Genomic DNA, 26,127 nt, shown 5'->3' on the forward strand with positions numbered 1-26,127 from the left:
CTCTGTATCATTCCTGAGCAGTAAAATGAATGATCTTTTAAGTTCACACTCCTAAGAAAAGTTCATGATTTTAATAAACAAATGGTAATATGATTACAATCTCATGGATTTTGAAAAAGCCAAGTCTACCTACAATATAATTAATGCTACTTAAAACAAACAAATCAAAATCAATATGTGGTTCATAACACTGATAATTGTGTATCATTTTATTTTCCTTTGTTATTCACTGTGTGTGTTTGAAGGATTGCCTGTTTACTCTAGCTTCTTAGTGGTATTTTATAGCCTATAAGGAATCGCTCTTTTAGTATTAGTAATGGTGATACAACTTCCAGAGATTTCTTCTGGATAATTATAGCAAAGTATTAATTACTAGGGAAAGGCAAAGATGTTAAATCAAAGCTATTGCAAAACCTTATTTTGTCATCTATAACAGGTAATTTAGACTTAGGCAACACCAACATTAACAATTAAAGAAAAAACAAGCAAAGTGTTAAAATTAAAATAGCCAAGCATTAGTTTTCAGATTTTATTCTTTTCATCTCTTACTTGTTGGTTTGAGCTTGACTGTAAAGAGTGGAGAAAAGTAAACGGCATATTGATGAGTGCAAACCTTTGAAAAAATAACTCTTTAGCATCTGTGTTTATTTCTTCTTAGTTTTAGACTCTCTTCTTATATTAAGCTATTCCATTCTCTCTGAGCACTATCCTTTCACTGTCAGCAAATATATCAATTACACTGCTTTCTGAAAATTTATGACACACAGAATGTATGCAAAGTTTAAAGCAGTCTCTATATTTGGCACACAAGTACATTGGGCTAGCTTCTTGATAATCTCTAAATACCCATATAACTGAATGAAATACTCATGGGGCCACATTAACACCTTAGGGGGCACATTAGAGGAACATTAGCTGAAATTATGAGCTTTGACAATGGCTGTAATAGAGTACAAAGGACATATGAGGTCATGTGTAAATGGCCTCATAAGGTTTCTTTTTTTTCCTCATGTGTTAATAGTATATAATTATATAAATAATTAGTTCTTTCCTGAATTCTATTATATTTTCCACTGAGAAACTGTATTTAAATCCTGATTATCATGATTCTCTCAGTTAAAATGAAAAAATTACTTCACAGACTTTTTCCTTTGAAATGATTTTTTTTTGTAAGAAATGGGACTCTATTCTGTCAGTTGTCCAGGTGGGTAGAATTTCAATGTTGGAATTCAATGGAAAAGATTCAATGGTTTAGGATGTCAGGTGAGATGAAGACTCCATTTTATTCATCCCTCTAGGAAAGAACTTCAGAATGGGAGAAGTGTGTATGTTCCTTTTTTTCTCCTCACAGGAAATACTGAGAGATGAACTATTTTAATATTATATGCTCTGGCGTGTCTGGCGTGTCTGGGTGGTTCAGTCACTTAATCATCCAACTCTTAGTTTCAACTCAGGTCATGATTTCACAGTTTCATGAATTTGAGCCCGGCGTCAGGCTCTGTACTGCCAGTGTGGAGCCTGCTTGGGATCCTTTCTTTTTCCCTCTCTCTGTCCCTCCCCTGCTTGTGTGCTGTCTCTGTCTCTTTCAAAATAAATAAATAAACTTAAAAATAAATTAAAATGAAATAAGATTAAACACCTAATAGTATATGGTAATCAATGTATTACTTGGATTACTTTATGAGTTATATGCAAGCTTAGATCAAGCACACTTAAAAATTAAATTATATCTCTTTAGTTTTCCACGGTTAATTTATTGAGTATATATTTTAGTGATTTATAAGAATTCAAAATCTCAAAATTTATGGCACTGAAACTATACACTTCAGTGAAAATGTGTGTGTGTGTGTGTGTGTGTGTGTACCCATGTAACATAAAGCTGATACACAGAAGAAAAATATGAAATATCTTACCTGGTTTTTCTATTGTAGTAGCTTTTACCTGCTTGACAACTTTTTCTTCTGTGATAGGAAAAAATTTTAACACAAGTAGGAAATTTAAATACATTACTATAAAACAGTGACATAAGTCAACTTTGATATTTTGTATTCTCTTTGAAATAACACCAATACTGAGAAAAAGTTAGCTGTTTTTCCAAAAACACAGCAAGCTATATCTTCTATTCAAATTGGATGGAGCACAAAGAAAATGTGTCCAGCTGCAGACATCCTTTGCAGCTATCCTACCAAAAAAGTTTTCCTAATTGGAATCGTCCCCTAACCTGCCAATATACATCCTATGCCTTCCCTTCACTGTATTTCACTGTATTTATCTATGCAGGGGTTGTTTTGTTTTGTTCTGTTTTGTTTTTAATAAAAAGCACATATACTTTTTTAATAATTGAACTGGAACAGGAAGAAGCATTTTTTAATTTCTCTAGTGCAAAATACCTCCCTGGGAACCCAGGATTAGCCTAGGGACCCAAGGGTTTTGTTTTTGTTTTTGTTTTGTGTGTGTGTGTGTGTGTGTGTGTGTGTTTTATCGTGCAAAGCTGGGGAAGGGCAAAGTGGTACATTTATGGGATGTCTTCTGTTCTCTATGTTTTTATAGACATAACCAAAGAGACTTGGATCGGTGTAGAGAGATTATTAAAATGATCCTATGTAAAATGAAACTTTTCAATAATTCAGCAGTGGGAATTAATCAATTAGAACGTTTCCCTGGGAAGCAGAATTTAGAATACGGATATTATCACTAAAATAAAAGAAAGGTGTGGCTGGAGGACAGTGTGCTTGCTGTATACTTGGAGACTAAACTCTCTCACTCTTTGTATTTCAGCTCAAAATGACTGACATTTGGGACAGTCAAGAAAATAGCAAGATTTTATTATTCATTAAATGAGGAGGTTCTAAGTTTCTGATTATGTCAATATAGACGGTTATTCTTGGTTCCTCACACTACAGCTCTGCTTTTTCTACTCCTATAGCTTCTTTTGTTGGTGTGTCATGTATTTTAAAGCATGAGCAAATGAAAGCAAATGGACTCAAACCCATTGTAAACAGTTTTCCTGAAGTAAAAATTTTAGAAGTATAAGGAAAATGTTTCCTAAGATATGCTTACAGAAAGTATGCTTTTACCTTATTAAAGATTCTGGCCTAACCCCATTTACAACTTCGGGTAAACAATTCAGCCTGGAATGAAGGACAATAACTGAGGCTTGGGACTGCCTCAAAATTAAAGTCATATTTAATTAGCATAAATGAAAACTTAAAAGTTTTTAGTCTTAAATAAAAAACAATTAATACATTTGTTTTGGTAAATTCTGTATCTTCGCTTTTTGAGCAGAACACACTGGCTTACCTCTACTTTCTCCAAAATGTAAGATCAGGGTTGAAAAAAAGAAAGTGAGGCAAAGACGGAGGAAGGAAGGAGAGGAAACAGGGAGAAATGTTGATTTCCTTTTCTTGGGGTTTTGAAATGTAAGATGTCACGTTTGAATGAGCCGTTCTGAATTGTAAGTTTCCCAAGGACGTCTTGTCCCATGCAGAACAGAAGTAAACCATGGAGCCATTCACCTCAGTGCTGGAGGTGATGATCTTAGCTAAGTATCTGATGAGAAGGAGTAGACTGTGTAGTTACTGTTACACGTCAAGTCCTCAGTTCAAAAACTATGGTGGAGGATGACTAAAATTGGAGATGTTCTAGAAGTTGGGTGACTTAAGACTTGAATCGTCCCTAAAAAACTTTAGATTTGACATGAGACTCTTCATTCTGCTGAAACCAGACATGGAGAGACAATTTTATACTATAGACACCACCTGCAAAATACCTGTTTACCATGAGAAACAGTCTTTTCCGGTTTTGCCTCTGTCTTGTTCTGAAAATAATAAAAATAAAATCTTTTCAGATGTTTAGAAGCTTTATTAAATTAACATACGGTGATTTTTTTCTCTGTTCCATAGGCCAGTGATTTGTTAGCAGAAAATAACAGAACACATGTCGGAAATATGTCCACACAGAAAAAAACTGTTTCTAAGTTTTCATGTCCATTTTAAGTGAAAAATTTAATGGTTTTGGTTGCATGAAAACAATATAACAAGAATTCTTATTTACATTTAAGTACTTATATTTTATAAAGGATAAGTTGTAACAAAGCATAAATACGAAAGCATAGATAGCAAACGCATATTACTGGAAATATTTAAAATTTTTCTTGTCAAAATTCTATGTAAGCATTATAGATAAAATTAATACATGTCCTATGTATTTGAGTTTTTTTCAGATGAAGTTCTAAAGGAAACATTTATATATAAAAAAACAGAATCATTAAATTACCTGCAAAATTGTGTTATTTTCCAATAATAAATAAAGTTTGAAATGGCATTGGGCCCTAACTAGAAGTTTCCAATGGTTCCAGTTTAAAAACAAAGGAAAATGCAAAATGTTTCCATCTGCTAACATTGAATTGCAGCAAAAAAAAATACAGTCAAAAAATAAATCATAAGACAGTATTTAGGCATTCATAAGCCTTGATACGTTAACAATATATTATTTATAAGAGCAATTAGGAATCAAGCTTCTGATCAGTTGCTAGGTAAGTTTTGGTGAGAATTAAAGGGTAATATAGTGTTGTATGTACATTTAAACTTGGATTCTTGAATTTGTTGACATTGAGGAAGCTTGCTATGCAATTTTTTATAGTGAAGAAATAGCTTCCATGGAGCCTGAGGGTTTTTTTTTTAACTTGCCTCAGGTCAGTGGTTAGTTGGTACCAGAGCTAGGACTTAAACACTAAATAGCAATGTAAACTTGGAAAGGTCACTCTGGTTTTAGGTCAATGTTACCTCTTCATAAAATAATCATTAGTCTGGGACAATTTCTTAGTGGAAGCACCCAGAGTTTTGAGTTAATCCGACATGGGCAGAATCCTAGCTCCAACATTTATTAGCTGGAAAACCTTGGAAAAATAAATTATTTTCTGAGTGGAGTCTATTGAGCAGTTTCCACACACATTAAATATGAATAATAATTGTCATGTTCCATGTGTCCTCACAGCATTATAATGAAATAAAAGTCCTAAGCTGTTCCTTAGCTCCTAACAGGGGTTTAATAATTTTTGTCATTTTCTCTTCAAATCCCAGTAGTCTGTGATTTTGGTCACTGCTATGTCATTGGAAAAAACCTACAATTAAATATGATAATACTAGGGTGAAGGACTCCCAGACATCTCTCCTGAAACTAGAGTATCTGCTGTGGTCCATTTAAAGCCTATTCTAGGTGTTTTGCCTACAGAATATCCCCCTTCTCAGCGTAATCCAGTGATATAAAACCATACTGAGCAACAGAGTAAGAAAACAATAAGGCCTCCGGGACAACCCTGTAAATCTCCATTGGTGGGTGGTAAGCCTCTTTTAGTTCTAAGATGAAGGCAATATCAGATTTGTATCTATTTAAGAATACCAATATTTTTTACCTGTTTTGTTCCTTTTTTACTTGTGACTCTAAAGGAAACAAAAAGCAGAAATTTTAAAATCTGAAAAATAAACTAGAGCACAAATTCATTTTTAGAAATTATTTTATTCTGTTTACCATTATTAAAAGGCAGAATTTTCTAAAAATGATTTCAGTTTCCTGCTAGTTTGTTAGTGCTGGACTATTTTTTAAGTTTATTTATTAATTTTGAGAGAGAGAGAGAGGAGAGAGAGAGAAAGACAGAGAGTGTAGTGTGTATGAACAGGAGAGGGGCAGAAAGAGAGGAAGAGAGAGAGATCCCAAGCAGACTTCACATTGTCAGTGCAGAGCCTGACACAGGGCTTGACCCCACCGACCAGGGGATCATGACCTGAGCTGAAATCAAGAGTCAGATGCTTGGGGCACCTGGGTGGCTCAGTTGGTTAGTGTCCAACTTGGTCAGGTCATGATCTCACCGCTTGTGGGTTGGAGCCCCACGTCGGGCTCTGTGCTGACAGCTCAAAGCCTGGAGCCTGCTTTGGATTCTGTGTCTCCTTCTCTCTCTGCTCCTTCCCCCACTCGTGTTCTCTCTCTGTCTCTCAAAAACAAATAAATAAACATTAAAAAAAAAAAGGTCAGATGCTTAGCAAACTGAGTAACCCAGGCACCCCAGAGCTGGACTATTAAACACACAGTAAGTAGTTAATATCATGCCATGTACTTATCTGTCATTAAGTTGCTGCTACTGCTGATTGATTTCAATTCGAAAAATCTGTTTTCTCAAGATGATTATTGTGGAGTATAGTTTCAATGTCAGTATAAGGTAAATGATTTGATGGCGGAATAGGAAGAGTATCTTTGAAATATATCTAATTAAGTTCTTATGTGATTTAGAAATTTAGACAAACAGAGTTATGGTTTGAATTGTACCCCACAAAAGATATGTTGAAGTCCTAATCTGCCATATATCAGAATGTGACATTATTTGGAAATAGAATTGTTGCAGATATGATTGGTTAAGTTAAGATGAGGTCATACTGGAATAAGGTGGGTCCTTAATCCAATCTGACAGGTGTCCTTATAAGGAGAGGATAAGAGACACCAAAGGAGACACAGGGAGAAGAAGGCTATGTAATGGTGGAGGCAGAGCTTAGAGTGATGGATCTATAAGCCAAGGAACCAGGACTGCTCACAACATCAAAAGCTAGAAGAAGAAACAAGGAAAATTCTCCTCTACATGTTTCAAAGAGAACATGCTCTGCTGAAATCTCGACTTTGGACTTCAAGCCTCTAGATCTGTGAGAGAGTAAATTTTTGTTGTTTTAAGCTATCCAGTTTGTGATACTTTATTCCAGATTTTGGTACCAGGAGATCAGGTGCTGCTGTCACAAATACATATAAATATGAAAGTGGTTTTGGAATTGGCTGATGAGAAGAGGCTGGAAGATTTTTTTTTTTTTTAATTTTTTTTTTTTTTCCAACGTTTATTTTTTTTTGGGACAGAGAGAGACAGAGCATGACCCGGGGGAGGGGCAGAGAGAGAGGGAGACACAGAATCGGAAACAGGCTCCAGGCTCTGAGCCATCAGCCCAGAGCCTGACGCGGGGCTCGAACTCCCGGACCGCGAGATCGTGACCTGGCTGAAGTCGGACGCTTAACCGACTGCGCCACCCAGGCGCCCCGAGGCTGGAAGATTTTTGAGACACTTGATTAAAAAAAAAAAAAGCCTAGATTGCCTCGAAAGGATATGGCAGAAATACCAACATTAGAGTCTATTCGCTGAGGACTTAGAATTATACATATTTAGAAAATATGTATATCATCATCAAATACATATATCAACAAAATGTTTCTAGAAATAGGAACGTTAAATGTGCTCCTGGTAAGGTCCCAGAAGGAAATGAGGAACATGCTATTGGATATACTTCAGGGGTGATCTTTGATATAAAATGGCAGACAGCTTGGCTGAATTGTGTTCCTCAGATAGAGTAAGTGAAACTGTGCCCCCTGGGGTTAATGAAGTTGAAACTAGGAGAAGGTTTAAAGTTTGTTTTTCAAGAGAACGGTTTCCTTCTAGTTAGCTATTGTGTCTTTTCAGACTCCACTAACAAATACACTAGCTGTCTCCACAGACGTCTGGACTCAAGGTCAACTTACATGATTCTCACCTATGAACAAACAAGGCTCTGAATTCCTTACCTGAGAAAACAAGCCTAAGACCCCATCCAGGTTAAAGCAGCTCTCAGAGCATGTCCATAGCCCCTTCTTCTTGTCCTAAGGTAACCTCCTGACGTCAGGGGCTGAATTTTGTCTTATTCTGGTGTTAAGTCCCCACCCCAGAGTGAACATAAGATGGATGTTACATATATGTTTGCCTGGTTCACATGCTCCAGCATTCCTCATGAATAATCATAAGTTCCCCACCCCTTTCACTAATATGTATGTAATCTCCTACCTGAATCTCCCCTTTAAAAATCCCCACTCCTAACTGGGAACCTGGGAGATGGTCTTTGGACGTCAGTTCAAGGTTAAATGAAGCAACCCTTCCTTTCCAAAGAACATCTGTGTTGGCTTTCAAGCAGTGAGCAGCCAAACTAGGGTTTAAGTAACAGAGGTAGAATTTATAAGTGAAGAACATGGTTTAGCTGAAGAAATTCAATTAAAGTGTGGAAGGGGCAGCCCTATTTCTCCTTGCTGCACATAATAAAATGTGAGAGAAGATAAATTGAGGAGTGAATTGTTAATCAAAAAGAACCAGCATTTGATGATATGGAAAATTCTCAACCTACCGAGATAGTGTGCCCTGGATACAGAGCAAAGAGAGTGGCCAGACAAACCTGCCAGGTCCAAATCTACCCACCTTAGCAGAAGGTAGGAACAGAGATGTAGTTATGAGGAAAGATCTGCAGAGGACACTCTTTGTCCAGTGACATGGACCCTCATGAATTGAATGCAGAACTGGTCACGTTTGTGAGAATTCTATACAAGTAAAAACAATTCTGGCCTGGACAGGAATGGACACACAGATAAAAACAACTCTAAGAGAAGAGCCATGGATTCAAAGACCTGGGCTGATGGGAACTCCTTGGGTAGAGAGGGCAGGGTTGCCAGCTGGGGGGCTCTATAGAATGGCAGAGCTAGCACCCAAGCAGGCCTAGAGGACACAGTACTCAGTCAAAGAAGATATCAGATCCTGACATCTAATGGAATTTTTCCTGCTATGATTTGGATTTATTTGGGATGCATAACCCCTTCTTTTCCTTTTAGTTTTTTCCCTTTTGAAATGGGAATTTCTATCTTAGTCTGTTCCACTATTTTATTTTGGAGGCAGATAATTTGTCTTCTGTTTTCACAGATGGAGATAAATTTTCTGTGAGAAGAATCATACCCTGGGTTTCACCCATAAATGCTTAAGATAATGAGATTTGGGACTTTGGATTGATGAATTTTGGACTTAGTTGTTGCTAAAATGGTTGTGACTTTTACGGATGTTGGAATGAGGTGAATGTATTTTGCTACATCTGAAGGACATGCATTTTGGGGGGGTAAGAAGATTGGCCTTTATGGGTTGAATTGTGCTCCCCCAAAAGATAGGCTGAAGTCCCAACCCCCAGTACCTCATAATGTGACCTTACTTGGAAATAGGGTCTTTACAGGTGTAATTAGTGAAGATGTAGTTCTATGGGAGTATGGTGGCTCCTTAATCTAATATGTCTGGTGTCCTTACAAGAAGAGGAGAAAAAACAGAGATAAAGACACAAAGGAAGAAGATGCCCATGGGATGACACAGGCTCAGATTGGAATAATGCAACTTCAAGCCAAGGAACACCAAGCATTGCTCACAAACACCAGAAGCCAGGAGAAGCAAGAAAAGGTCCTTCTGGGTTCAAGGGAAGCATGGCCCTGATTACACCTTGATTTCAGACCTCTACCTTCCAGAACTGTGAGAAAATAAATTTCTGCTGTACTAAGATACTTAGTTTGTGGTATTTTATTACAGCAGCCCTATAACACTAATAGTTGGCAAACATGAACAAAAGTTTTAATTGTTTTGAGAATCAGATTGCTGTGTATTCTTTATAAAAAGTCTGCTGCTTACTGTAGCCCTCAGAAATATTCATCGGACTTAGAAGAGCGAGGGGAGCTGTCTTTCTGGCAGGATGTCTGTGTCCTATAATAAACAGCAAAAATAGGGGTTTTGTAATTGACTCAATTAGTCAATTGTTTCTTCTGCTGGTGCGAATGCAAACTAGTGCAGCCACTCTACAGTGTGGAGGTTCCTCAAAAAATTAAAAATAGGATTACCCTATGACCCAGCAATTGCACTAATAAGAATTTATCCAAAGGATACATGAGTGCTGATTCAAACCCCAATGTTTATAGCAGCACTATCAACAACAGCCAAATTATGTAAAGAACCCAAATGTCCACCAACTGATAAATGGATAAAGAATATGAGCTCTCTCTGTCTCTCTGTCTCTCTGTCTCTGTCTCTGTCTCTCTCTCTCTCTATATATAGATAGATCTAAAATATATATATAATGGATATTGTATGGAATACTACTTGGCAACAAAAAAGAATGAAATCTTGCCATTTGCAACAATGTGGATGGAACTGGAGGGTATTATGGTAAGCAAAATAAGGCAGTCAGAGAAAGACAGATATCATATGATTTCACTCCTATGTGGAATTTGAGAAACTTAACAGATGACCATAGGGGAAAGAAAGCAAAATAAGATAAAACAGAGAGGAGGCAACCATAGGGACTCTTAAATACAGAACAAACTGAAGTTGATGAGGGTAAGGGGTTGGGAGGGTGAGGAAAATGGGTGATGGGCATTGAGGAGGGTACTTGTTGGATGAGCACTGGGTGTTGTATGAATCATGAAATCTACTCCTGAAGCCCAAGACTACATTGTATGTTAGCTAACTTGAGAATAAATTAATTACTTAATTAATTAATTTAATTTAATAATTTATTTATTTATTATTTATATAATTTATATAATTTATAAATAATGTATTATATTTATATATCTAAATATATAAATTATAAAATTTATATATTATTTATATAATAATAAATAATAAATAAAATTATTTATTAATTTAATTAATTAATTAATTAAACCATATCAATTTCTCAGCACTTTCTCCATTATAAGTACAATCTTTTCTAGGAAGTGGTGGAATAGATAAATATGCTTTATGTTTGTCTTATTTTATTTTATTTTATTTTATTTTACTATTTTTTTTAACTTTTTTTTTTTAACGTTTATTTATTTTTGAGACAGAGAGAGACAGAGCATGAACGTGGGAGGGTCAGAGAGAGGGAGACACAGAATCTGAAACAGGCTCCAGGCTCTGAGCTGTCAGCACAGAGCCCGATGCAGGGCTCAAACTCACGGCCCGCGAGATCATGACCTGAGCCAAAGTTGGCTGCTTAACTGACTGAGCCACCCAGGCGCCCCTGTTTGTCTTATTTTAAAGAGTTAATGAAAGATAACATTTTTGTATAATATTTGCACTAGGACACATTAGCAAAGGAGTAATATGATATTCTTTATAAATATGGAATGCAAGTATGAGTCTATATATAAAATATACATACCTGGTTTCTCTTCTTTTTTTACTTGTGGCTCTAAAAATATAGAAGATTAATAATGATGATTATACAAAGATATTTATTTCCTGTACTTAGACATATTTCTTTTACATATTATTCATTGTTTTTTAATCTGCCATATTAGTTTTCTTCTTTTTATGAATGCAGCGAATTGATACAAACAGACAAATAAAGGTTCCTTATTATCAATCACAGCATGAATTATTTTAAGACAGAATGAAAATGTGAACTGAGATTTTTATGAGAAGTTAACAAAAGGTATTGCTTTGTATCTTCAGTGAACAAAGGATGAGAGAAAATTTTAGCATAGCATATTCTCAGAAACACAGAGGATATTAAAAATACAAAGGATATTAGAAATACAAGGATATTAAGCACATTGTCTACACAAAGTAGTTAAGCCTTTGATTTTAAGCAAACTACTCAACTATGAAGTCAGAGGATGAGTAAAAGCATATGTTTAAGATTTGTTTCATTTATTTATTTTTTGGCATGCACATGACATACGTGGAGGCTTAGGCTTGACTTCTTTGCCTAGAAAAAGTTTAAAAATTGTTAGAGAATGAGTCATTCAATTGTTATTGAATTGACCTCAAATGTGATAGAATATTACATATTTGAAATCTAAATAAAACTACATACTCCAACTATTGTTCTTTTTTAAAATTCTACAGGATATGTAATTTACTATCCACACAAAATCACTAATTGAAAAAATTATTTTTAAGTAATGAAACTTTAATTTCATTGCACCATTAAAAATAATTTGCTCACAAATTTTGTTATCAGTGTTAACTTTTTAGTCTAATATTAAGATAGAGCACATAATTTTATTTTGAGAAATTACTTTCATTTAACCCTTTATTGTTGAAAATAAAAAAAAATTAGACTTATTGTTTTCATTTCCATTAATACTATTCATGTTATCTGTCCTAGTATAATACATTAAAAATGACTGCTACTGAATTTGGAACTCCAAATGACTAAAAATACATTATAGGCTTTTATTGCATATTGGATCCCTAGTGTAAGGATTGACAAGTTTTCTATGAAAGATCAGGTAGTATATATTTTTGGCTTTGGGCCATATGATCTCTGCACAACTCTACAGTTCTGCTCTTGTAACACAGAAATAGACATAAATAATATGGGAATGAATAGGCATGGCTGTATTCCAATAAAACTTTATTTACAGAAAAGACTGGTAATCTATAGACCATTGTTTGTCAACCTCTGCCTTATCCATAGTCAGTTTCAATTTTCTTTATTTTTTATCTCAACAAAGATTTTGACAGTAAATAACACCTACCGTAAAACACCTTCCCTTACAAATGTCATCCAGTACCTTTCCATCATTGTTCAACTCAGCTTCCTAGGAATGTCACCTTTGTTATGCTTTTTACACTTCCTGACTCCCATTTAATCATAAATTCACTAAAATCTAGCTTTTATTCCCACCATTTTGTTTATCAGGTCTCTCCGGTCACCAATCCCCCCCTTCTTGCCAGTACCAATGGATATAATTAACTATATTGATCAATTTTTCCTTTTTAAATTCCTGTTCACTTGATTTCTGATTCGTCCACTTAAAATTACAGAAAACAAACAAAATACACAAAACCCTGGCTTTAGAGATATTGAACATAGACAACAAAGGACTGATTTTTAAGTGGTGGGAAACAAATGAGGTGTGTCCTATGATTGTCTCAGCTTAATGACTTAAGTGAATTATAAGGTCTTAATGCAGAATGGAGCTGAATTGAGGAGATGGAGCTGGGAGTCTGGAAAGACCAAGACAGCTAGAGATCACAGGTCAGAATCACATAAAGTAGAGCACTGCAGAGAGAATAAGAAAGAGAGAGAAAAAGAGATAAAGCAAGTTCTAGGGATTTGTGGAAGGCCCTCTTAAATCTTCAGATGAGTGCGAGCCAGCACAAGCACACGAGTAACGTACCTGAGACCAGGGCAAGAAACAATGGAAACAATACCATAGTTCTCTATAGTAAGCATTAAAGTTGGATAGTGTCAGTCTTCCAAGTTTGATATTGTACTTCAGTATTGTGTTGGCTATTGTCTTTTTCCATTCCATATAAATTTTAGAGCCACTTTGTCAACATTCACAAAATAACTTGCTAGGATTTTGATTGAAATTTCACTATTTTATAGATCAAGTTGGAAGCAACTGACATCTTAACAGTATTGAATCTTCTACTTCCCAAGCATGCAATATCTCACCATTTATGCAGAGAGTTTGATTTTTTTAATTTTTTTCCATCAGAATTTTGTTTCCTTCAATTTTTATTTGGCTAACTTCTACACAGGGCTCAGCTCAGCTATCTTTTCTTCAGAAAACCTTATCTGAGGTTGTTGGACTGTGATCCCCTTTTATGCACTAATATTATCTTTTAGATCTTTGATCATGTTAATCACAATCTACTGTAAATATTAACTTGAATAAATACTTCCCTTCTAGACTGAGGTATTTGAAAATAGAGATCATGTTTATCCATCATTGGATCCAGGGAACTGGTGCAATACCTAATATATAGTTACATGGTAGGCACTCCCTTATTATTTGCTCATTTGGTAAATAAATGAAACAATGAGAATAGGAGAATGTAAATAAATGGAGAAGTGAGTCAAGAAAATTGAAGGTAAGAAAATATATGAATTCAGGAATTACGTTAGCACACAAAATTTGTGTTCAAGTTACTACCTATTTTCTTGCTTTTGGCATGACAATCCACTTCTCAGCTTTCTAGTACTCAGGCAAAGATCAAAAATGTAATCAATGATAAAATTTACAATGTTTTAAAGTATCAACAAATAGTTTCTAAAAAGAATTCCTGGTATAACTATTCTTGGTATTGTTACCTGAGATAAATTTATTTCATGTGTTCTCAGGGGGGAAAAAAACTCTAATATAGTCTAATGTAGTAAACAACATTAAAGAAAAAACAAACCTACCCTAAATATGTAATAATTTTCAGAGAGTTCCACCCTCTGAACCATGAACTAAGCAGAGTTCAATAAGAGAAATGTTGCTTTGGCTCAAGCCCAACCAGTGTGGCTCAGGTATACAGCTATGTACTCTGCCTAAATTTAAGGATAAAAGCAAAGTTACGAAGACTATACATAGTGACATTTGGAGTATTGAACGGTCATGTTCCTTTTTGAGAATCTAATAAACCTATTGACATAATTCTAGGAAACATGCATGAATACAATTAAAAACACAAAAATGCAAGCACACACAAATTGTATGCAAATATAAGGTTGTTCAATTATGCACTTGGAGCCATGCCAAATTAAGAAATCTTTACTTAAAAGTTCTCATTCCTTCGGGGCGCCTGGGTGGCGCAGTCGGTTAAGCGTCCGACTTCAGCCAGGTCACGATCTCGCGGTCCGGGAGTTCGAGCCCCGCGTCAGGCTCTGGGCTGATGGCTCGGAGCCTGGAGCCTGTTTCCGATTCTGTGTCTCCCTCTCTCTCTGCCCCTCCCCCGTTCATGCTCTGTCTCTCTCTGTCCCAAAAATAAATAAACGTTGAAAAAAAAAAAAATTAAAAAAAAAAAAAAAAAGTTCTCATTCCTTCAATCAGGTTGTGATAAACACTGAGCAACTATTTATTTCCACAAAGCATTTAATTATGAAATCTGGATTTTAGAGTTGGTTTTTACATGTCCTCTCCCATATATATTTATCTCCAAGTCAATTTCAATTGTAGCTCATAACATCTAATTATTCTGCTGTTCTCTTTCCATCATGCCTTATGGATTTCATTGTGTTCCCTCAATGGGGCACCTGGGTGGCTCAGTCAGTTGAGTGTCCTACTTGCCATTTCTGAGTTCAAGTCCCACATCAGGCTTTGTGCTGACAGCTCAGAGCCTGGAGCCTGCTTTGGCAGGCTGTGTCTCCCCTTCTCTCTCTCCCCCTCCCCCACTTGTGCTGTCTCTCTCAAAAACAAAAAATATTTAAAAAAATTTTAAAAAGTTAAGTTGAAGTCCTAAGGCTCAGTATCTTGTGAATGTGACATTATTTGGAAATAGGGTTTTTGCGGGTATAATTAAGATAAGGTCATTAGGTAGGGTGGATCCTAATCTGACTGGTGCCCTTACAAGAGGAGTAGAGATACAGAAATTGACTTACATAGAGAGAGAAGATAATGTGAAGACACACAAGGAGAATACCTCTGTGGTGACAGAGGCAAAGATTTGAATGATGTTTTTGCAAGCCAAGGAACACCAAGTTCTGCTGGCAATTCCAGAAGCTAAGGGAAAGGTATGGAACAGATTCTCCTCCAAACCTTCAAAGAGCGCACGGCTCTGCCTGTGCTTGATTTTGGGCTTCTCTCTCTAGAATAATTTTTTGTTATTTCAAGCCACCCAGTTTGTGGTGCTTGTTACCACAGCCCTAGGCAACAAGTACACTATGTCAGTACTTTAGTCTAGTCCACTACTGCTTCTCTTCATAATTACCAAGAACGTCCAAACTGGTTATGAAAACATAGGCTTTCTCCCCTCACTCGATTTTCTAGAATGTATGTGTGGTCATTTGACATATCACATCTCAGTCTAAAGCATGTACCATCTTTGTGAACTCCAACTGCCTCTGCCTGGTCAGTGGGATTAGTGATGAATCTAATTGCTACATATCTCATTACCCTTTTCTCTCTCTTCACCATTTTGCACTCTCTATTCAAGGCATACTGAGGGAATGTATTTCTAAACACCAAATTAAGGTGTCTTTTGTCTCTGGGCTTTCTTATATGTTGATCTCTCTATCTAGAACATCCTTCCTCCTTTTTAGTTTGGCTAAATCTCATCTATTATTCAGATATTATCCAAAAAAAAAAAAATAAGCTGCTCTAGATAGCTTTCCCTTAATCCCTCAGACTGAGTTGGGTTGGGTGTACCTTTCATATTCCAATAGTATTCTCTCTCTCTCTCTCTCTCTCTCTCTCTATATATATATATATATATACTGTATCAATGTCTGTTTACTTTATTATCTCCTCTAATATCCTATAACTTCCATATACACAAGGATTGTAGTGCTTCCAAAGCTTAGCATGGTTCCTGATATATTGGAATTTATCAATAAGTGTATATTGACTAAATTAAATGAATACCTATTCTATACCAGCAGTTGAGTGCAACTTGGGACTGGAAGCTTCTCACCAGAAGCCTGCTGGGGTACATGCCTCACTATAAGGCTGTGAGACCATTGCTGCTGCCAGGTTAGAGGCTGATCTAAGGAAGGACCATTATTCTACCCCAAATGGGTAAGTTAGCTAAAGGAACAAAGTTATCCCTAGCAATGGTACCTTGAACTTGAAAAAAAAGTAAATGCATATAACCAAATGTTCAGTCCATAAAGTCCTAATGAATAGAATTGCTAACTTTAAGTCACACCTCATTTGACATTCTCTTCAAGATTAACTTGTTACTTTTAAATGATTGAGGCAATTGCAGTAAAAGCTATTTACTGTAAGCCTGTTAAATATTGAATGGGATTTGAATAATAAATCTTAAGTCATTCCTGCAACCACTAGGTAGCAGTCTCAATTACTCCTGATATCCAACTCTAGTTCATGACCCTAGAACTGTGTCATCTTCAGTAGTCACATATGTTTTCTATGTTTTCTACAATGAGGAACAAACATGCCTTGCTCAACTGGTATCAACTCTTTAAGATACAGGGAAAAAACCCACAAATAACCAAATGAAGGAAAACACAAATAACAAAAACAAAGGAAAGAGACTAATACACATCCCTGTGTTATGTGACTGGTTATTGCATTTTCTGATATATCTAATTATTATTTTATGTGTTAATAAATTATTTCTGATGCAGTAAAATTATTACCTAATACACCAATAAATTACTTGTACAGATTTTTGACTCTCAAAGAAATATTAAAGTTCAGGTTTTATGTATGTATCAATAGCCAAAGGTCTGCATTGAACATAGATCTATATAGGTTAGTGTACTAACAATTCTGGCCCAGGAATTGTTTACATGAGTGATATCAATAAAGGCTTTTAAGTAATCTGCTTCATAACAAATTCTCTCAAAATTTATTAATTGTTTAACATTGATCAATAATGGAATAATTTCATTTAATGATTTTTCTTTTTAAAAATTTTTTAATGTTTATTTTTGAGAGACAGAGACAGAACATGAGTAGGAGAGGAGCAGAGAGAGAGAGGGAGACACAGAATCTGAAGCAGACTCGCTCTGAGTTGTCAGCACAGAGCCTGACATGGGGCTCGAACTTACCAACCGTGAGATCATGACCTGAGCTGAAGTCAGGTGCATAACTGATTGAGCCACCCAGGCACCCCTCATTTAATGATCTTTCTGATTCACATGTCCACAAATAGCTTTAAGATATCTTAAATATATATGTCTAATTACTATCTTAATTCATTAATGAAGTAGCTTTATCCATGCACTGTATTTATCTTAAACTCTCCAACCACCTCTACAATATGATAGATACACTCCCAAACCAGTCAAGAGTGTCCTAAAGCCTACTTATTATGGGGTCACTTAAACTTTAAATTTTATTTTATTTTATTTTTTAATTTTTTTTCAATGTTTTTTATTTATTTTTGGGACAGAGAGAGACAGAGCATGAACGGGGGAGGGGCAGAGAGAGAGGGAGACACAGAATCGGAAACAGGCTCCAGGCTCTGAGCCGTCAGCCCAGAGCCTGACTCGGGGCTCAAACTCACGGACCGCGAGATTGTGACCTGACTGAAGTCGGACGCTTAACCGACTGCACCACCCAGGCGCCCCTATTTTATTTTTTTTTAAGTTTATTTATTTTGAGAGAGAGAGAGAGAGCACACGTGCATGCACACACACACACACACACACACACACACACACACTCTCACAAGTGAGGGAGGCGCAGAGAGAGGGAGGGAGTGAATCCCAAGCAGCCTCCACACTGTCAGTGTGGAGCCTGAGGTAGGGCTTGATCTCATGAATCGTATCCTGAGATCATGACCTCAGCCAAAATCCAGACTCATACACTTAAACTCAGCCACCCAGGTGCCCCTAGACTTTAAATTTTAAAAGTAAGAAAAGTAAAATTCACAAGCAGAAGTAGGAAACTGAACTTTCATGAATTTACTCAAAAAATCATAATTTGATGAATGCCACAGAAATTGCCTTATTACTGGATCTAATGAGCAAATTAGTTCCCTCGATATGGATTTATTATACTTTAATTTAGTCAGGACAATTCAGATGAACATCATAACATTTGAATTTTGTAAAATGGTTAGATGTAACACTATTTTAGACACATAATACGTGTGAAAATCTTGGAAATTTTTTACTTAGATGATGTAATAGAGAGTATCATTAAATAAGACCATTAAATTTCAATACAAGATAAGAGTTTGGATATAAGAGCAGAAGGACCTTATAAGTTTTACACCCTATAATGAGCGAACTTTAAAACTGGATAAATCTTGTAAATCATCTCAAATACTTTCTTGTTTTCCAAAATAAACACACCTGGCTTCACAAACCATCCAGGCTATATGTGTGTTATGTTTCTATACATTTTTCCTCTGAGATATCCTTGTCAATCTAGGTCCTAGAGCAGTAGTTCCCAAACTGGGGTTCCTGGAGCAGGCTTTCTCAGGTGAATTTAGTGACCACTTAGGTGTGGGAACTATTGTCCTAGAGGGATAAAATCAAGATTTGCCAAGATAGAGTACCTATGAGACAATGTTTTAATGACTTGTTAATAATCAGTGGATACAAAGTACAGAGAGAGTAGGCTAAGAAGTCTTGACAATGAAATCTCACCACTAAAATCTAAATTTTTTCCCAGCTTTTCTGAGATATAACTGACACATTACATATGTAAGTTTAAGGTGTACAATTTGATGGTTTCGTACACATATGTAGTGTGAAACAATTATCATAAGTTTAGCTAATACATCCATCACCTCACATATTTATTTCTTTTTTTGTGTTGATGATAACATTTGAGATTGGCTGTCTTAGTAACTATGGTATAAGTGGGGTGACCTATTAGCTTCAGGAACCTGAATGTCCAAATCTCTCCCCAGATTTGGGATGTTTTCAGCCATTATTTCTTTTTTTACAATTTTTTTTTAAGTTTACTTATTTATTTTTGAGCGAGAGACAGACAGAGTGAAAGGGGGGGGGCAGAGAGAGAGAGAGAGAGAGAGAGAGAGAGAGAAAGAATCTCAAGCAGGCTCTGCACTGTCAGCACGGAGCCTGATGTGGGGCTTGAATTCACAAACCGTGAGATCATGACCTAAGTTGAAACAAAGAGTTGGGTGCTTAACTGACTGAGCCACCCAGGCACTCCATCCATTATTTCTTTAAATAAACTTTTGTCCCTTCTTGCTGTCATCTCCCTCTGAGACTCCAATAATGCTTAGGTTGTTTCTTTTAATAGTATTCCGTAATTCACAGGGCTTTCTTCACTGTTTTTCATTCTCCTTTCTTTTTCCTCATCTGACTGGATGATTGTAAGTGACCTGTTTTTTTCATTCACTAATTCCTTCTTCTGTTTGGTCCAGTCTGTTATTGAAGCTCTGTATCGGATGCTCCAGTTTAGTCAGTGTATTCTTCCACTCTGAGATCTCTGTTTTGTTGTTTTTCATGGTTTCTATTTCTTTCTCAAACTTCTCATTTTATTCATGTATTGTTTTCCCAATTTTATTTAGTTGTCTCTAATTTCTTGTAGTTCACTGAATTTCTTTAAGAGGATTATTCTGAATTCTTTGTCAGTTAATTCATAGATCTCCATAACCTTAGGGTCAGTTATGGAAGCTTTATTAGTTTCCTTTAGTGGTGTCATGTTTCCCTGATTATTTGTGATCCTTGTGTCTCTATGTTGATATGTGCATATTTGAGCAAGTAAATGATCCTTCCAGTCTTTACAGACTGGCTTTGGCAGGCAAAGCTTCACGCCAGTCAGCTCATCCAGAGATTCAGGGTGTGCCACCTCATGGTGACCTTGGGCAGACAGATCTGGTGCCTGGATCAGCAGGTGGGCAGGCCTTGTGTTTGGGTCCATGGGGAATAGCCTAGTGCCTGGATCTGCAGGGGCTGATATGCCAAGGGCCACAGGGAAGGGCCTGGCATCTGGGTCTTGGGAACTGGCCCAGTGCTGGGACAGTTTCGGGGTCTGTTTTCACAGAAGCCAGCCTAGAGGCTGGGGCCATGTGGGCTGGCCTGGTCCTGGGGCAGGACAGGAGCCTAGGTTGTGGGAGCCAGTCTAAAACCTGGGATCTTAGAAGGCCACAAAAGATGACCTGGTCCTGGGGCAGGGCAAGGGGTTGGGTTCATAGAAGCCCAGTTGGGGCTTGGGTCTACTGGCGATTATGTGGCTTGGGATCAGCCTGGGAATCTTGGTCGATGGAAACTTGCTTAGACCTTGAGGCTACAAGTGCCAGATTGGTGCTGGGGCAGGCTGGGATCATGGGGTCTGTGGGAGTTGGCTGGTGGTGGGATGGGCCAGCAGCAAGTTCATGAGAACTTACTGGGAATCTTGTACCATGCTTGCTGCCCTCAGGCTGTGGGAACTGGTCAATGCCAGGGTGGGCTGGGAGCCTAGTACCATGGGAGCCATTTTGGCCCTTGAGAGTCAGCCTGGTGCTGGCAAAGGCCAACTGGGGTCTGCAGTGAAGTTGGGTGCTCTCTTCACTCTCCTTCTCCTACAGAGAGGGTGTCTCTTTTGTGCTAAGCTGCCCAGGTTTGGCAGAGGGGGTGGGGGTAATGTGAATCTATTCTTACCTTCCTCAATTGTCTTTTTTTTTTAATTTCTGTTATTCATGCAGGTGCTATATTTCCTCACCTGGAATCCTTAGTTCTTGTGAGAGTATTTTTGCATACAGATTGTTGTTCAAATTGATGTTTTGGGGAGGGAATGGACACTAGAAATTTCTATACCACAATTTTGCTAATATTACTCCTACATGTTCTTTAGCTTTTTTCATTCTGTTTCATGATCTCATACATTCAGTTACAAGACAATATTGTACCAGTTTAAAATCTGATGAGACTTTACAAGAAAACACAGCTGCAGATATATGAATGAATAAAGTGCATTTGTATGTTGTTTAAGCCTACATATTCCTTTAGATCCACATTTAGACTGCAATAAGTGTAAGAACACTGTAGATTGCTTGTTGGAGAAGAATTCTATAAAGTAGTGGTTCTCAAACAATAACATAACCTGGAAACTTATTATAAATGTACATGTTCAACCCCATCCCTGACCTCCAGAATCATAAACTCTAGGGGTGAGCCCTGCGCTCCAGGAATATCAGACACATGTTGAAATTCGAGAACCTCTGTTTGAGAATCATGACTACATTTGTTAATAGTATTCATTTAACAAAATCTGACTATTTTTTTGCAATTTTAAGTTCCAGCTAATTGTGTATGTCATTTCAGCAAATAAGGCTTAATTAGAGTCAAAGAGAAAGGTTTCAATCTACTGAGACATAAATGGATAAAGTTAAAAACAGAACATGCTTATGTTGATTCTAGTGTGTCAACTTTTCAATATAGATGACAGTAATATTGTATTCAGATATTTGTGATTGAGTTCTATAAAGGACGTGATATGAAATGAAATTCATATAACAGAAGAATTTTTTATTTTTTTACAAAGGAAACCAAATCATTGTAATTATGTTGTTCTCATAGAGATAGTAACTGGCTCCATATCACAGGCTATGTTTCAAACAGTAGGAAGCAATATAACAGGTATATACATACATATATTTGTTTGTTTTATTTACAGGGATTTTAGGATTTTAAAAAATATTTTTAAATATAGCTTTTGTATTTTTTTGTATTTTCTAAGTTTCTTAAATTTTATTAAAACAAATGAAATTATCAGTGTAATATTTTCCATTTCTGCTTTTACTATGCATTGACTTAAAAAACTGGTCATGTTCAATGAACAAGAAAGGAAGAGGAAAACAATGAGTCAAAAATATTCTGCAATATTAGACACATGAATATAGAATCAATGCAGTTTAAAATTACATAAAATAATAAATAGCATGTCTACATTTATATATACTAAGGAAATTGTTAAAGTAACATCTGACAAAGATAATAAAATCTTGACCTAGCATAATAAAAAAATATTAATGTGCAGTGTTTTGGGACAAGCGATAGATAAGAGACCTTAAGGATTGGGTTTGGTTCTTGAAACTCATTTGCTGTGGAACCTTGACATGGCCATTTAACTTGCTTTCCTCATCTTTTACAAAAAGAAAAGAAATGGTAGAAATTAGATTGATGGTTTCTAAGATCTCATCCAGATAAAGTGATATATTTATGTTAAATATTAATTTAAACTTTTTTTTAGTTTATTTATCTTTGAGAGAGAGAGAAAGAGAGCAAGGGAGGGACAGAGAGAGAGGGAGAGAGAATCCCAAGCAGGCTCTGCACTGTCAGCGCAGAGCCAGATGTAGAGCTTAAACTCACAGACTAAGAGATCATGACCTGAGCTGAAATCAAGAGTTGGATGCTTAACTGACTGAACCACCCAGCCTCCCCTGTTAAATTTTAATTTAAATCTAAATAGTAAATCATTTACAAAGGAGGCACCATTTAGATAATCAACGTGAAAAGTTGCAGCATTAATTTATTTTTGGCTTGTTGCTCTTCAATAAATCTGTTTGCTCAATTCCTGATAGATTTTCTGCTGATGGAAACATGTTTAAGTCTAAGGGCAGAAGAACAGAACAAACCTTGTTTCTAAAATCAGTGTCTGTTCCAGATATAATATATCTGTTTACACAGCTATTTACTACAGAGCAGAAATTGGCTCTGTTGTAGATTTACATCTTAACCAGAAAGAACTATCAAACAGGCAATTTACCTTTTATGTTTATTTTTATTTTTTTGAGACACAGACAGACAGAGCATTAGCAGGGGAGGGCAGAGAGAGGAGACACAGAATCCAAAGCAGTCTCCAGGCTCTGAGCTGTCACCACAGAGCCCGATGTGGGGCTCAAACTCACAAGCCTCGAGCTGTGAGATCATGACCTGAGCCGACTGAGCCACCCAGGCGCCTCGGCACTTTACCTTTTAAACTGACTTGGAAATCGAAACTTTGTATTATGTATATTGAAAAAACAAGCCATTTGGAGGAAGCAAGAAAATATCATAAGGACTTTTATGTGATGCTTGAATCAGTTCAGAAATCTTATTACATACTACTAGAAGCCATTATTACTCACCTACATGTTTTATGAGGTTCTCTAATCTTTTAATAATCAAAATTAAAATGTAAGATACATAAATGTTAAACATGTAAAATATATTATAAAACTCTGAAAGGAATTGCTTTCTGGCTTGGATATCAATTTGAGTAAATATTCTTTTTTCTTCTTTTACCTACAGAGCCGTTTACATATACAGGCAATCTTGTTCATCAAATGTACTGTATAAAGCTACTTAATTGAAATAATACCATACTATCTTTTATCTGATGTTTACAAATATACTTTTAGAGATTTAATGTAAAATGATGTGACGGTTAGCATTATTTATGTAGCACTGTACATCAGAAAAAGAAATTACAAATAGTGCTTTGAAAATTGCCCTTTAATCTTCTAAAAGCTACTTGGTAAGCAAGAATTGCCACTGACAATTCGAACTAAATTTTGAGAAGAATTTTTATTTTATGTTAGGATCAATAAAAATGCAGTCTGGTGCTAAGAAGTAAAAATATCATTTATGGTATCTTTTAATTTTAAAGGCAGAAGTATTTGGCAATATAATTAGATAGTATTTAGAAAGTCCTTTAAGGTCTACTGTATTAAGATTTGTGGTCATATGGCCTCTTAGATACATGAACCTAGTGAAATTCATATACAGAAATGACTTTTTCATCTTCATTGGTTTTGTTTGCATCATGCTAAATTTTCTAGATTCCAATTAAGCTAAATTTATTGAGGCTGTATTACAATAAATTTCTATGGAAACTTTTTTGTTATTCAAGCATCTACCCTTGACCACTGTGTTCTCACAAACCCTCTCAGTTATGTGTATTTTGCCTCACATGAATGGCAACTTTGGGTCCTTCTCCTTCATAATGTTGATTAAACTGTTAGCAGCAAATGTTTTGTTTGCACCATGATTAGTTGTAATAGATTAGGGGAAATTTTCAGAGAACTAATAGAAAGATAGAAGAAGTTAATCAGATCATTACTTAGAAGTCCTTTTTTTTATTGATAGGAAACTTAATATAACACTGAGAAGACACCATGATTGTTCAACTATTCAGTCATTCATTCAGCAAGCAATGACTCAGCATTTAGTGCCTGCTCAGCACTTCAGTCTTCTAAGAATACTTAGCCTCTAAGGCTTACCTATTAATTGAAAAAACAGATTCTTATGGATGGGTGTAATTCTGGTGACAGTCATAGAAATTAGATTTGGTGTACCTCTCGTTAAGGGCATAGAAAAGGATATCAATTCCGGATATCACACATATACTTTAAAAAGTTCAGAGACAAAAGAAGATAAGGGATAAATGGTCTTACTCCATTATTGACCCACATACTGAACTTCCGAAAGTAAAAGCTTTTTCTCTTCCAAAGACAATTCCCTATAATGGTAAATGATTCTACATTCCATCTACAATTCCAACCAGGAGGCTGAAAATCATCCAAAATTCTTCTCCATGCTTTGCCCTCCCTATTCAGCTGTTAACAGAGTCCTGTTGATTCCCTTTTCTAAATATATCTTGAGTGTACTTCCACTTGTTCATTTCCTTCTCAGTTTCTGTTTCTATTAGAGCCTCAAATATATCATTTTCATACCCTCTCATATCACCTGATGTTTTTGCCCTCTTCTTGCATCTTTTCACCATACCATGCTCATTTGTCAAGTCTCAGCTCAGCTGTTGTCTCCCTCTGGATGCCTTTCCTGATCTCTTTCCAGGATGAGTTAGATGCCCCTAATCTGTACTCTCAGCATCGTTTGAAAGCCATCATCTCTGTACACTGTAATTATTTGCAATACTTTGTAATTATTTACTCATTTGTCTTCCACAAATAAATTGTGAAATTCACTAGTCAGGGACAGCAATGAAACTATCATCTTTGTGTTCTTAGTACTTGTGCATTGTCTCACAGTGTCAACAATCATTGTCTTTAATGAACAAGTGACAACTCTATATAAATGGAGAGTTACTCTATTGAGTAATGCATGCAACTAAACATACTCCCCTAATGACTCACTGAAGATGCTGCTAAAATATTTTAAAAGGACTTGCAGAAAAGAGAGAGTTCTTTTAATTCTATGGGCCTTTTTTTTTTTTTTTTTTAAATTTTCTTTTTTCAACGTTTATTTATTTTTGGGACAGAGAGAGACAGAGCATGAACGGGGGAGGGGCAGAGAGAGAGGGAGACACAGAATCGGAAACAGGCTCCAGGCTCTGAGCCATCAGCCCAGAGCCCGACGCGGGGCTCGAACTCACGGACCGCGAGATCGTGACCTGGCTGAAGTCGGACGCTTAACCGACTGCGCCACCCAGGCGCCCCTCTATGGGCCTTTATTGAAACATACCATCAGAAGAAATTTTCCATTTTTTTCTCTACATAGGAGGTTTTTCAAATTTGTGTTGTGATCATCTTGCTTCAGGATATGTAAAAATAAAACGTGAAAGTTTGTGTACAGAATTTCTCATTAATGTTGGTTATGGCTATTTCACCGATGAAAAGGACAAAATCATGTTTAGATGTAGTAAAATTATATTATGTTTACTCTTGAGTAGTTTTGGCCTGGAATATAATAGACATTCCTGATATTTTCAATTGATTGGCACCATCTGGCCCAAGCATATTTTAATTATTAAGACTTACTAAACTATATTACCCTAAACTCTACTGCATCACATTCTGATACTTTAAGTGGGTCTTAGGAAAGAAATGAGATAATAAGAAATGAGCATTTACCATGCTGAATCCTTATCTTAAAAGTCAAGGCATTGATTAGAGCAAGGGATGGGGATGGAGGGTTTATGAGAAGGAAAACTCAGTAAAATGTCTAAATTTTGATGGGCTTGTCTAAAGTTGTAATG

At 36.2% G+C, this 26,127-nt stretch overlaps 1 protein-coding gene across 1 annotated transcript in view; it reads right to left on the reverse strand.

The window, feature by feature from the left end:
- Positions 1-26,127, reverse strand: part of TRDN (triadin) — a 398,565-nt gene that overhangs the window by 39,285 nt on the left and 333,153 nt on the right. Inside the window, 6 exon segments of the mRNA XM_030316258.1 lie at positions 550-567; positions 1,914-1,964; positions 3,772-3,805; positions 5,401-5,441; positions 11,004-11,033; positions 11,526-11,552. Coding sequence (XP_030172118.1) covers positions 550-567; positions 1,914-1,964; positions 3,772-3,805; positions 5,401-5,441; positions 11,004-11,033; positions 11,526-11,552 — 201 coding nt within the window.

This window comes from Lynx canadensis, chromosome B2, assembly GCF_007474595.2.
Source record: "Lynx canadensis isolate LIC74 chromosome B2, mLynCan4.pri.v2, whole genome shotgun sequence".
NCBI classification, from domain to species: Eukaryota; Metazoa; Chordata; class Mammalia; order Carnivora; family Felidae; genus Lynx; species Lynx canadensis.